At 38.6% G+C, this 13,617-nt stretch overlaps 1 protein-coding gene across 6 annotated transcripts in view; it reads right to left on the reverse strand.

The window, feature by feature from the left end:
* The window catches only part of kif1b (kinesin family member 1B), an 81,057-nt gene that overhangs the window by 20,616 nt on the left and 46,824 nt on the right, over positions 1-13,617 (reverse strand). For 5 of the 6 annotated variants that reach the window (XM_060893700.1, XM_060893698.1, XM_060893703.1 and 2 more), the window contains 9 exons: positions 13,358-13,437; positions 12,350-12,456; positions 12,094-12,177; positions 11,304-11,484; positions 11,086-11,158; positions 2,040-2,133; positions 1,759-1,907; positions 454-632; positions 32-169 (listed from right to left, as the gene is read on the reverse strand). In XM_060893700.1, coding sequence (XP_060749683.1) covers positions 32-169; positions 454-632; positions 1,759-1,907; positions 2,040-2,133; positions 11,086-11,158; positions 11,304-11,484; positions 12,094-12,177; positions 12,350-12,456; positions 13,358-13,437 — 1,085 coding nt within the window. Of the gene's footprint in view, positions 1-31; positions 170-453; positions 633-1,758; positions 1,908-2,039; positions 2,134-4,408; positions 8,445-11,085; positions 11,159-11,303; positions 11,485-12,093; positions 12,178-12,349; positions 12,457-13,357; positions 13,438-13,617 lie in introns of those variants that run through there. The other variant, XM_060893701.1, reaches the window with a different exon arrangement.

Here is a 13,617-nt window from a genome sequence, read left to right on the forward strand (position 1 = left end):
ACACTATAAGTTTGTAACATTAGTAACATACCTTCCTACTAGCTTGAACCAGTGAAAGCGATCGTAGAATGGGTCACTGCCGGTCAGAGGACCCTCCCCATCCTCCTGACTGGAGGATGTCATTTCTCCTGCACGGTCATACATCTCTCGCATCTGCTCTAGCCTTTGCCTGAAACACCACGGAAACACAATGCAACAAGAAGTCGCCTCAGAGGTCAAACTTTACATTGTATTCAACTAAAGAGCATTGAATCATGCATTTACATGTTCTCTGTGTTTAATTCAGAGGGTCAGTTCTGCTAAAATGGGGCTTCATTGATTTTCAGGCAATTACATTGTGGCTGTTTTGAAAGTCTACTAAAATGCAAGTCAAGTCTCTTTGAGAGAAGCCCTCCATCAGCTTTATGCTTTATGTAACAATGGTCCAGCTGGCTGGAGGACTAGTGGACTTACTTGAGCTTCTCCAGAGACCAATAGTGAGTGGCTCCATTCTTCAAGTCCTGGACCTCAACAGCCACCACGGTACGAGGGAAAGGCCTGGAGTCACGCTCCTTCTCTGGCTCAGGAGGCAAAAGCTCAGGCGGAAGTGGGGAGTACAGTGTGTCTGTCAGAAGCACAAACTGGAATTGGACCTTCAAAGACAGACAGAACACACAGTTAAACAGTGTGACCCTTTCATTTTAATCACTAAAATAGTCACTGCAGTAGATGAGTCAGTAGTATAAATCAAGCAGAGAGAAAGAAAGCACATAAATTAAATAAATTAATGGCGAACCAAAATAGAGAAGCGGGCCATGAGAAAATGAAGGAGTCTGCTCTTTTTCCCATGGTTTAAAATCCACCTGCAGCAACCTGAGACTATACGTAATCAGAGAGTAAATCATTAAAGACCGGACAGCAGAGGAGTCAAACGCCATCCCTACACACTGCTCTCTTACAGCTCCCAACTAAACACTCAGATTTATCACCTTGTCCATATGCTGCCTCACATCGCCCAGTAAATCAAAGCCCAGCAGAAACAGACTTAGATTAGACTCTTTGCTTTGCTCAGCTGTTTTGTGAAGCCACTTAAATTGAAAGCATCAGTAAATAGTGATGAGGTTCTGTCATTAATCTAACAGTGTCCACTTATTAATCTCAGGAGGAGTATAACATACAAGACTTTATGCTATTCTTATATTTCTGTCTTAATCCAGAATCTCTAGCATATACGTTGTTAGCACAGCGTTCAATTAAATTATTTAAGAAAACAACAGAAATATGTTGACGCCGAGCTCTCAGACAACGGAAAACCTACGAAAGTTGTTAGGGGAGCACTAAATACTAGGCAAAATACACTTTTTCCTGGAAGACACCCTTATCCAGAGTGACATTTACCTCAGGAGAGGCAGGAGAAGTTATCTGTGCTCACAACCTGTCAATCAGTAGTCCAACATCTTAACCACTAAGCTGACATTTTACTGTATACAGTACGTTCTGGAAAGCTGGATCAAACTATATAGGCACAGTTTAGGTAAGACTTTCTCTCATGTCTGGCTCATCCTAAGAGCTTTGCTGCCGGGGTCATGTAAGTAGTTTTGAATTTGGCATGGAGAACTCAACTATAAGTGATTTGGGACAATGGGTCCCAAATTAAGGAGTTAAGAGAGATAAGGAGTATTTTTGACTGGCTGACTCAGCAAAAATGAATAAATAAGAAAATTAAAATATCCTGACATTCAATCATGCAGACCAGTTAAAGACTCTACTGATTTGTACCTTCTTTTTGAGTTCTACACTGATGGCATTCGCTTCCTTCAGGTATACTGCATTGCCCCACAGCTGGTCTCTTAGTGAGGTGAACTGGTGGTATCTCCACTTTCTAAAGGCCCACTGAGCGAGTTCAAACTCGTGCTGTGTCCACGGTACTGCGGAGAAAACACAAAGCTAATAATGTAACTATATACTGTACCCACTTTAAAAAGCTAAACTAACAATATACCTGCTCTGAATGTTTTACTCCAGTCAGCAAGACTAATGACATTTCCATAACGGCTTACCTTCCTCTTCTTCCTCTTCCTCCTCCTCCTCATCGGGAGTTTCTGCTATTTGCTCCACCTGTTTTTGTAGTTCTTGTAGCTTGCTCTCGTAGACCTGGAGGAAAAAGGTGTGATGGGGAATAGCAGAGAAGGAAGACATGAACACTGCTGCAGGTGTGAACAGATGTTCAACCAGGACCCCAACTCAGCAAGAACTTCATACACTTTTCAGTTCCCTTCCTTCTTTCCTTCCCTCCTTCACAAATAAAAATTCAATCAAGTCCGGTCTTGATTATACTATACTCTAGTTCATCTGCCCAACTTAGCTATATTATTTTTAACCTCACCAAAACCATTACAGCCACATGCATGGAAATAAAATGAAATACTTTCCTGTTACTGTATCGAGTTCCAGCATTAATTCTGCACTTTAAAAGATGAAAAATCAATGAATAATATATTTCAGTTCAAAGAACCTCATTTCTGAATGAAACTCATCCATTAATCATAAAAAATGAGGTGAAAAAGGTGGTTTTATTAAAGCATTCCAACGGGTTTTGTAGTCATTCTCTTAAAGGTATCATCATTTTGTTGGAAGGTAAATAAAGCTAACTGCATTTAATAAGAAAAAAAAAACACAACCCTCAAAATGTATATGATCAATATGTTCATAAATGATGTTCATAAATTCATAAATGTTCATATCAAATTCATAAATTCAAATATGTTCATAAATTACTACATTTCTCTGCATATGCTAACAAACAAGCTAACACATTAGGTTTCTTGTTTTTCGTAACGTTCTGTGTAATCTCTGTAGGCTCTCGTGTGTGAAAATTACCAACAACCATGCCACGGTAAATCTCATAGTGACAACTTTTTTTTTCCTTCATTCTGATGCTTTAACATGTATCTGCATGCTTTTATGTGTCGTGCTGCTGCTGCAACACAACTAGGTAACTGCATCAGCAGGTGTACAGGTGTTCCTAATAAAATGACCTGTACAAACATTGTTCAGATTCACTTCAAATGCCACCCATAAATATGTCATATTCATAATAGTCACTGGTAACATTAAATCACTAAGTAAATAAATTAAATACACGATTTCTAAGTTCATAAACGGCTATAAACGTTTACTTTTATTGCAAGATTTATGGCTGAACTGAGGCAACTTGATAGGTGATCAATAAAAGGTATAATAAAGTTATAACCCTGGTTTAAATCTACGCCTACTCTGTCATTTAACTGATCTGCAATCAGTGGCGCTGGCTCACAAAGTTAGACATTAAAGCCAAAATGTAGTTACCCCAAACTAGGCAACATCAGAATGAGAATCTCTTAAGTTATAGACTGAAGAGGAATTTAATGTAATATTACTTGAAAACAAACACAAAACCAACATCATGACTCACACACACACACAAATCTAACCACAGTGTGTTCAACATTAGGAAATAGTGGGTCAGGAAGGAAAGCCGTGTGTATGAGCTGGGCTACAGATTGCCTGCTGCTCATGATTCATCACACATGAAGCTATTGCCAATGAGCTCATCGCATTTGCTATGCTACTCAGAGAACAGAGGAAAGCTTTAATCACATGCAGATTCACACACACACACACACACACACAGACACACACACAGACACACACACAGACACAGACACACACACAGACACACACACACACACACAGACACACACACACACACAGACACACACACAGACACACACACACACACACACACACACACACAGACACACACACAGACACACACACACACACACACACACACACACACACACACACTTCTTCTTTACTCAAGTAATACTTTTTTTACTAGAAACCCAGATTCCAAAACTTTATATACCTTCATATTTGGTAGAGAAAAGTGCATACATGTATTTAAGGGTAAGGAAGAGTTTCTTCTCTTACACTCTTCTAAAGCATGAGGATAAACCACCTGTATAAGCTGGATAAAAATGTGATTCCAAACAAAGCACCAAGTGGAGGCAAACGATGCGCACGTTAAAGGTTAATAAACTGCGGATACTATTTGTTTTTCCATACCAGTTTGAATGAAATGTCTTCAGTAATTTTGATATTATATTATATCTATTTTATGTTCCAGCTACATAGTGGCACAAGTTTCATCAGTTCTAAGTTAAGGAAGAACGCTGGATATAAATCACCGTACACTACTAATGATGTTCTTTTATCGATTATTTGTTAACAATCGTTTAAACAAGATTGTTTAAACAATCTATTTTTTTATTTTTCAATGGACTCAGTGGGAAGCAAATATGACGAGTCAGTAAGTGAGAAATAAAATCCAACGATCGAGATATTTAAAAGATCAGAAAGTATGTTCAAGACTGTTCGTGGAAACTGCATTCAGAACTTTTTTTTTTTATTTGACATTCAGTATCGACTACAGTGTGACATGGCTATCCCAAATCAACCAGCAAAATCATGTAAACACCAAAGTTGCACAAAATGCTGATTCAAGACAAAAAAAAAAGCAACATGTCGTGTTACATTGGCCATTTGGAGGCACTTGCATATAACCACTGCGTATAAAGAAACACAGGTCAGACAAACTGACAGGTCTTTTTGACTGACAAACTTTTTTTTTTTAACAAACAATATACATTGTCCATTTCATGTCATGTTTATGAATTATCCTCTGTGCTGTTTGTGATAGCTGGAGTTGCAGACAGCACCATTTATTCCTTACCGGAGCGATAGTCATTAAAAAAAAATGAAAATAAAAATAACCCCACAATATCAGTCTCCCTGACAAGTGACACACGTGCTACTGCAAATTTCAGGCATTGCCTGTTGCATATTTTGATCTACACTGGAAGGCAGTTAATGAAGAGCACTTTAGTTGAGTTTACTCTTCTTGTATCTCCACTTACAGTTTAGTCTGTGTGAGAAGGTCAACACGAAATCCTTAATATTGCTGAAACTGACATAGAAATAAGGCCTTTTTTTACTGGTACACAGACAAATTCAAGCTGTATAGTGCTCTGCTCACAAGCAGTATGTGTGCTTTATAACAAAAGCAAAAATTCATTACATAATTATATTCAGACAAGACAACACAGTAGCATGAGAGTTAAAGTAAAAGATGACGTGTTCATAAACGAGATGATTCTCATTGAAACTTCAAATGAAAGCTATGCCGTGACGGGGGGGATTTGAGTAAATGTTGTGCTACTTGTAAGTTGTACTATTTGAGACAGGTTTAATTAAAAGAGCAAGACTACAACAATCTCTGACTTATCATTTTAAAAACACTATCCATTCTGATTCGTCTTTTAAAGTATCCTCAAAAGATATGCATAGACTGATTTACTATTGCTCTTTTTCTCCTTTGGATGTTAAAAACAAGCCGCAGGAAACCATGGCAACAGTCCAGTCAGACACCCTTTGTCTGCGTTTTCATGGCTGAGAGGACACATTCGGGCTACCAGAATGTAGATGCAGAGGTTGTAGCTAGAGTTGGGCTGAACCCTTGAGTGCTCTTGTGAAGCGGGATCCTGTTTCTATGCACAGAGAACAGCCGATCGCTCTAGAACAGCATTTCGGTCCCTGTGGGAACTCAATGCCTCTCCAACAATCCCTACATCCCTTCTAGTGCTCCAGACCACATACCCACCTTACACTGAAGATCAGAGTGTCGCATACAGTCAAGAGGATCAACAGAAGCAAAAGCATGAAGCGAAAAGGTAATTTTTTTCTTAAAAAACAAAACAAAAACAAATGCTAAAAGTTGCAGAAAACTTTACCAAAAGACTTGCATCGATTGCTAATATATGCAACAAGAGAAAGTCACGGTAAACAAAATAGGCACCAATACATGCACATTTTGTGAGATTAAACATCAATCCATATGTCGATAAATCATAAAAATATGATTTTCATAATAGTTAATAGGTGAAAACTAATACAAATTATATGGCAAATTGCTGAGGCACTTCTTTTTTCATTGTTTCAAAACACTCTTTAAGAACAACTTCGACCCTTTTCTTAAAAACATCAGGGCTTTTTGAACCTACAGTACATTTAAATTCATTCTTCAGTTGAATTTAAGAATTAAAAAAAAAAAAAGCACGATGAGCCGTAATAGATTTCAACTGTGAATTACCTTGAAATTGAAAAACCGGATATTAGCTGCGTTTCTGGAGATCGAGTCCAAACACATTCAAACAGTTATTCCAGCATTCTTTAAACATATCAGTTGCATATTTTTTGACACAAATATGGAGGATGAATGATAAATGTAGTGCTACTAAAAGGAAATTCAAGTAACGACCAGCATAGGTCTGTTTTGATAGCAGAGTAGTGATTAATCATGATATAAAATATGTTGTGAAAAGCAGCAGAAGTTAAATTCCTATTCAGCTAAATGTCAAGAGGTCATTTTATTTTTATTTAAACTGAGCAAATTAAAAAAAAAAATACCTGGTATACTTCTACCTGGTGACGATTATTTTTCCCCTCAAAAATTCCTTATTTAATAATTAATGCTTGACTAAACAACAAAAATTTGGCTAACCAATGAAATACTTGGGAAACTACTTCGTAAATACTTTAAATGGCTCAGAAGACCTCCTGGTGCAGTTACACCGGTTTAAACAAGTGTAGTAACACTTCCAGAATTTCATCAGGGGATTATACTGTACATCAAATTGATCAATTGAAGTATTTTAGACCAAGCACTGAGTAAAATAATGCTCAACTGCAAAAAAAAAAAAAAAAAAAAAAAAAAAAAAACCTAAACCAGATTCCTGGCCATTTGAATCAATGAGGACAAGCTGTCCAATGATGTGTGTTGTCTCTGTAAGTCTGTGGTGTGGCAAAGATAGTGCTATTTGTCTCTATACACAAAAAAGAAGCCATGCTCCTATTTACACTGTGGTTTCCCGGCCCGCCTTCAAATTAGGGGCTGACAATTGTCGGCGCATGCGGGGTGGTGTCTGAAAGCTGTTGTGGTGATGCTGGTGGTTATGAGTGTATTGCTGGTGGTAGCTATAGCTGCCATCCATGTTGTAGTGCCAGGGATGATGGAACTGCTGCTGAACCTGCTGCTGATGAAGATGATGTGGATGAAGGTAGGCATGAGGCTGGCTTTGGTTGTAACGCGGCTGGTAAAATGCCTGCTGTGGGGCTATTTGCTGCTTTCTGTCCCTGAAGTGCAGGGATTCCATTGAGCCAGAGGCACGCTGGCTACTGTTAAAGGAGTTGCTACGTCCTCTTTCATGAAGCTGCTGGTTCCTGTGGCCTTGGATATGTCTTTGGCTTAAGCCTTGCTCCAGGTCTTTACTTCTGCCCTGCACTAATGGACTGGGAAGAGGTGGGTGTGCATGGGTGGAAGGAGTCGGTTCAATGGGTTTTTCTACCTCTTCGTTTACGTCTTCTTCCTGCACTGCCTCTTTGGGAACCTTTAGCTCAATCACCTTCTCGTCTGTGATGATAATGTGTGTGCCAGGGCTCCAAGAGTTGCGATGCTTAGGGTTGCTTTTGAAAGGAAAGCGCAGCTTGCGGTCTTCAGGTGGGATGAAGCGATGTGGGCCACTCTGCCTGCGAAGCTGCTTGGAGATCTCTTGCTGCTGGAGGTTCTTCAGCCGCGTCTGATCCTGTCGCATCCAGCGCATGCGCCCACGTTGGAACGTGGGATCGTCACCCAACATCTTGTCTTGATCATCACCTTGCTCGTTTTCTCCTTTGTCTTCGGATGGAGGCTTGCTTTCACTGGAACTGCGAGGTCTCATGGCTCCATTGCTTTCAGTTGTCTGTTGACCCTCAGCAGAGATTAAAGGCAGCACCTTCTCCATTTTTAACATCTTGTTCCTTAGGGTTCGGATCTCTTCATCTTTCATGTTGTTCTGCTTCTTCACTTCATGTAAGATATCTTCCAGCTTATCTATGTGAACCTTCAGTTCATCCATATCGTTTACACCCCGCCCGTTTGTGATGACGTCTTCGATTCGCTCGTCCCCAACTCCCACCGTGTCCCAGACGTCCCGAGCGACTGCTCGCCAGGAGTCTCGCTCGTTGGGGTCTTTCTTGTTGTAGGTTGCACACAACTCTTTCATCTTCACAATGGCCAATGCCTCAATCTCCTGACGGCTGTGGCGGAAATCGTTCAGAGCAACCTCATAGCAGATTTCCTTGACTGCTTGGATTTTCAAATCAGAGATGGTCACCCACTTGGAATCCTTGCTGATGCGACGGCGCTGGGGGATCTGATACATTTTAATAGGCTCCCTTCTTTTGCCACTGCTGGGTAAACCACACTTTTTGACTATGGTTTGGAGTTTGCTGGGAGGCAGCTTCTCTCGCAGAGAGGTGATGAGTCTCCAGCTCTCCTCGCATGACCTTATATCAGAGTCATCGCCACTATCGGAGTCTCCGTCCTTTAAAGAGCAAAACAGGAAACAAAACCAAAAAAGTGCCGAACAAAACGGAGAAATTAAAATGAGGAATTCAAATGAAAAGAAAAGTTTTCTGTAAGGAATGGATACGAGTGATGATCTGCAAAATGGGAACTTTGGCATTTGTAAAATTTGATGAAAGGGGGTTTAATAAATTGCAAAAACAGCTAGATCAGGTTTAATAAAAAAATAAATAAATAAATAAAGCCTTATTGACTCACCGGTTATATCAAAATCTTTAATTACCTGATAAAACTGAATTCCTAAATGGCATTCAAACACCAAAGGTTTGGTAAGTATGGAAGATTGTCAAAGTGAAGGACTGACTGTATTACTGTGAGGAATCTTAACATTTTTAAAAGCTTGATAGGTTTAAGCTTACACAGAGTTCCCAAGTTGCATATCAGTATTAAATGTAATCATATGATATGATCAAGATGTCAACAAAAAGGGGACAGATGTCACTCTGGTTGACCGTTTATACTTTTTAACAGACTGCTCGTCTCCTCTTCATTCTGTGCACTCGAAATCTGCACCAGAAACATGCTTCGGAGGCATGCAGAAAAAAAGCCAGTTGATTTTTGGAGCATTTCCCTCATTTGAAGTCCTTGATGGAGATTTTGGAGTTGATACAGCTCTAGCAGTGGGTTAGAAGACTCTTGCGTGTTTATTACGGGTCAGTAGTAAAGAGAGAAAAAGAGAGGAAGGACAGGCTGGAAGGAAGTTAAAAGCATCGATTTCATCCACTACAGTTAAGAAGTTAGTCGAGAGAAAATGCAGTTTCTCATTTTTTTTTTTCCAAGTATGCAGAGTGCAGGACAAATCGTAGCCAGATAGCATAGATGCTAACAGAAGACAGACGGTGATTGCGTAATTGAAATGGGGATATGAGTGCAATGTGTGTTGTCTGAGTACCATGTTGTGTTGGTGTGATTGTTTTTGATGAGATCACCGGAGCATTGGAGAGCTTGTCATCATTGATTAAGACCCCAGCACAGATAACTGTGTTCAAGCACATGCCCTTTGTGTTCGATCAGACACGTGTGTAAACTCAATGAGAAACCACATTGTCACTAGCCTTCATCAACTACAGCAGAAATCTTGGGTTATTATAACAATGCGTTGGCGACATCAGCAACTGCATTGAAGAGCCAGCAAACTCGAACAAAACAAACAGAAATCTATTGGAGCAAAATCAAAAGCCAACAGATTGTTGACCAGCTTAACAACACTGCTTGACAACAACCACTAAATGTCAGGCTCTATGCACACCTTGGAAATGAAACTGTACTGTTAAAGAGATCATGCTACTAAAAACAGACCATGCAAAGGCAGCAACAGAATATAAAGCACAAGAGATACATCGTTTAGACGAAACTGAAATAAACCAAACGGCATCGTTTTGTAATTTGTTTACAAAACCGCTGTGGTCAAATATAGGGGCAGATAAACCAGTTTTTTTTATTGAATTAATTCAAATGCAAATCCTTTTTTCTTCTGCTGATGCTTTTTTGCAAGATTCAGTTCTTCAAATCTACAAGAAGAATTCTAATGAGAAACTTAAGGGGAAAAAGAAAAACTTTTATCTTGCTATATTACGTATTACGTTACATCTATGTCGGGAATAGGGTGGATAAATGTAATTTCCACCTCTTTATGATATTCAGTCAGAATGGATTTCATTTCCATGCAAAGAGGTTCAGCCATGCAACTGGGAAAAAGGGTTTCTCACACACACACACACACACACACACAAAAGTCTCGAAGTGTCAGAGCTCAGAGTGCAGAATTAGTGCTGGTTGGACTTCATCAGGGCACGAGGGAGACTTGGGGGGCTCGTTTTTTTATTCATTTCCTAACATTAGCAACATAAAATCTAACTCTAAGTGACCATTACAGAATGTCACATCTCTCCCCTCAAAAAAGCACACCGTTATTTCAAAGTCTCCGCTCAATATAGGACAAAACAAGCAATATTTCAAATAGAAAAAAAAGGGTTCCAAAATGAATACCAAAGATAATAATACAATACAACCAACACAAAAAAAGACTGAAGATTTATTGCACCATTAAAGATCATATGAAGCAACGTTAAGAGCTAAAAATAAACAAATAAATAAATAAATAGATGTCGATTTAAGTTTTACGGTTAAACCAATCAGTGGACTAATATCTTTGTCGCCTATTACAGCTCATACATTGGATTTATTTTAATTGATTCCTCAGTCTATAAACAGTAAACAACAACGATTTCTCTAGAAATCAATCATTATCTATATTGAAAACTAGCAAAGAATCTACAGACAGACTTCGCTTTGAAGAACAAATCGCTTTTCTAAAATACTCCATTTTAGAAATTAAATCAGAATGTTAGAATTAAGATTAAAATGAATCCTAACTTAAAATTCAAGCTAAACTTGAATGAATGGAGCCAAAGTTGATTCAAAGTTTGCATCTATGCTGTAATTTGAACGCTAAAAACCGGTGCAAATGGCAATTCTTATTATCTTACCGCAAACTCTGGTTCAACCAAATTAACAGGTTAAACTTTGATTTAATTCCAGGTTCAATCTTAATCTTTCTTGGTGCATCTCAGTCTGAGAGTATACAGAATCAGTCTTACCAGTCTCTGTTGCTCAAGAAGCTGATCAGCCTCCTCTTTCTCCTTTTTATAAAGGATCTCCATCTCGGTAAGCCTAAGGTATCATAACATCAGGACACAAGCATGAGCAAGCGTTTCTGTATCATTTAGATGTTATATATCTTATATAGTGTTATCAGGATCTGTGCTACAAGTTCTGTATGTGCTAAAGCCAATATGACCAAATGGCACTGCAGTACCTCTTCTCCATCTCCTGCTTCATGTCAATGCCCTGCTTCTCCAGAAGTTCTCTCTGGGCAAAAGTCCAGTCCACAGGCTCCACGGGCGTCTCGGCTGTCGGTGTCTTCTCCCTCTCAGCTCGTGCCTGCTCAGGGTGGTTAAAGCGGAACACATGGTTCTTCCCCATGATGATACGGTTACCTAAGAAACGTGTAAGGAACACCAGCGTCACGTGTGTCTTTCGCATGCACACATCAGTATACTTGACTTCAGTCATCTTAGTTCTCGTAAAACTTCCCCATTCAGACAGATTTACAATTCATATACACTCATTTCTATATCGGAGTTAATTCCAAAGGTTTGATGACAACTGATCTACCACCCATGATGGAGAAGTGGAAATGTGGTACAGTGAGTCAAGCTGGACCTGAGAGGACCTGAGAGTCTGTGTTGGGATGTAAGGATAAAGGAGCTCAAACAGATAATCAGGAAAAAGTCTATGGAGAACTTTAAAGATCAGTGCAGATGATGTAAGGTGAGTGTAATGTGAGTGGACTAAAAAAAAAACAAGGAAACAAGGGTTTGTTTTTAACAGGGTTACTTTAACTTAACATTCATTTACCATGAAAGCAGTCTTAACATGCCATTATAGAAAAATAATGAATATCAGAGTGTTAATTCCACCACCTCAATGTGCATTATCTTCCTATAACTGAATGCCCCATTGTGCTTTATTCTTTGCTAACTCCATACAGAAGCTTTTAAAGTACAGCTCAGCACTGCGGAGTGACTGGAGGCGTTAAGACTCACCTGAGCGCAGTTGCACAGCGTCAATCACACACTTGCCATTCACATACGTCTCGGAGCCTTCACAGGGCACCAGCAATACAATCACTGCATTAAACGAATAAAGATTAAATGAATACTTAAAAAAAATAATCTACTGCATCTGTAACTTGTGATTGAAATCATATGCTTTAGCCGTACTGAGTAATGGACAGACAAACGGTTTCCTTTTTAAAGCGAGTCTCTGCAAATAATGTAGCCGAGTGATCCTCTAACTCACCATTTCCGTTGGCATTCCGCTCGCTGCGAAAGATGCAGTGCTCCTCTCGGATATGCGCTCCGCTCAGAACGATATCCTGCCTTCTCTCAGCATCGGCCTGGCCCACCCTGTCAACACACAGGCACAAATTACTCACCAGCTGGCCTGGAAATGTAGCTGCACCACTGACCTGGAAATAGCTGCTTAAGCTCCACACAATCAGTGTAGTATGTTTTTTAAAAAAAAAAAGGAAAAGAAAGAAAAAAATAATTTCCTATGAAGCCCATATCTATAAATCACTATAACTGTTTATATAATTTAGTGAGAGCTGGTAATAATTCCTGTAAGCATTATTTATAAACTCCCTAAATGCCCTATTAAGTGTCATTATGTATGAAGTGTCACGATGCATTATAATGCCACAGCATTTAGAATACGTACTTGTGATTAATTATAAAGCATTTCTAATATATACTAAAAAAAATAAAATATTTTTTATAAAATATTAAATATTTTATTTTTATACATGTACATTATTTAAAATGTAATCCCGTAGCACATCAAGGAAATTCAATGTGTTAAATTATTCCTGTTAGAAAAATAAATTAGGACACTACTAACTTGATAGATGAAGACAATAAATAAATAAATAAATAAATAAATAAATAAATAAATAAATAATTTTAAAAAATTGAACACAAAAACAATGAAATATCAAAAAATATGAGAATTTATTTCCAGAACTTTAAGAATATCATTGAATTATTTATAGCCTGGTATTAGAGCTTTAGGATGCATTATTATTATTATAAACAAACATTTCACAAGGAATCATTACCAATATACAAAGAAGTATAAGAACATTCATAATGAATTATAAATATATGTTGAAGTCTAAAGGAAAAATATTAAATACGTCTTTGAGAGACGCCGAAATCCAGTGACGCCAACATGAAGCTAGTTTTACTATGAGGGAGGAGAGAGAGCACGCATCGTTTTGAAGAAAGGAGCAAAGTGAGAGTTTTATACCTCGTAACTCCGTCTTTGATGTAGTACAGCAGGCATTCTGACATGAGAGGATCCTCGTTCAGGTTAACCAGGTGAGGGGTCTGTGGAGAGAGCAAAACTATTTAATATATCTACCAAAGACAAACGCACAGGACAAATACTAGTGCTGTACAAAATCAGCTTTACTTTTATTAAAAGCCAAAAAGAATCAGGATTATACTTTCTATTTAGCATCAACGGCATAATCACGAGTCTACATTTTAACCACCAACCTTTTTTGG

This window comes from Tachysurus vachellii, chromosome 19 (assembly GCF_030014155.1).
Source record: "Tachysurus vachellii isolate PV-2020 chromosome 19, HZAU_Pvac_v1, whole genome shotgun sequence".
In the NCBI taxonomy this organism is placed as follows: Eukaryota; Metazoa; Chordata; class Actinopteri; order Siluriformes; family Bagridae; genus Tachysurus; species Tachysurus vachellii.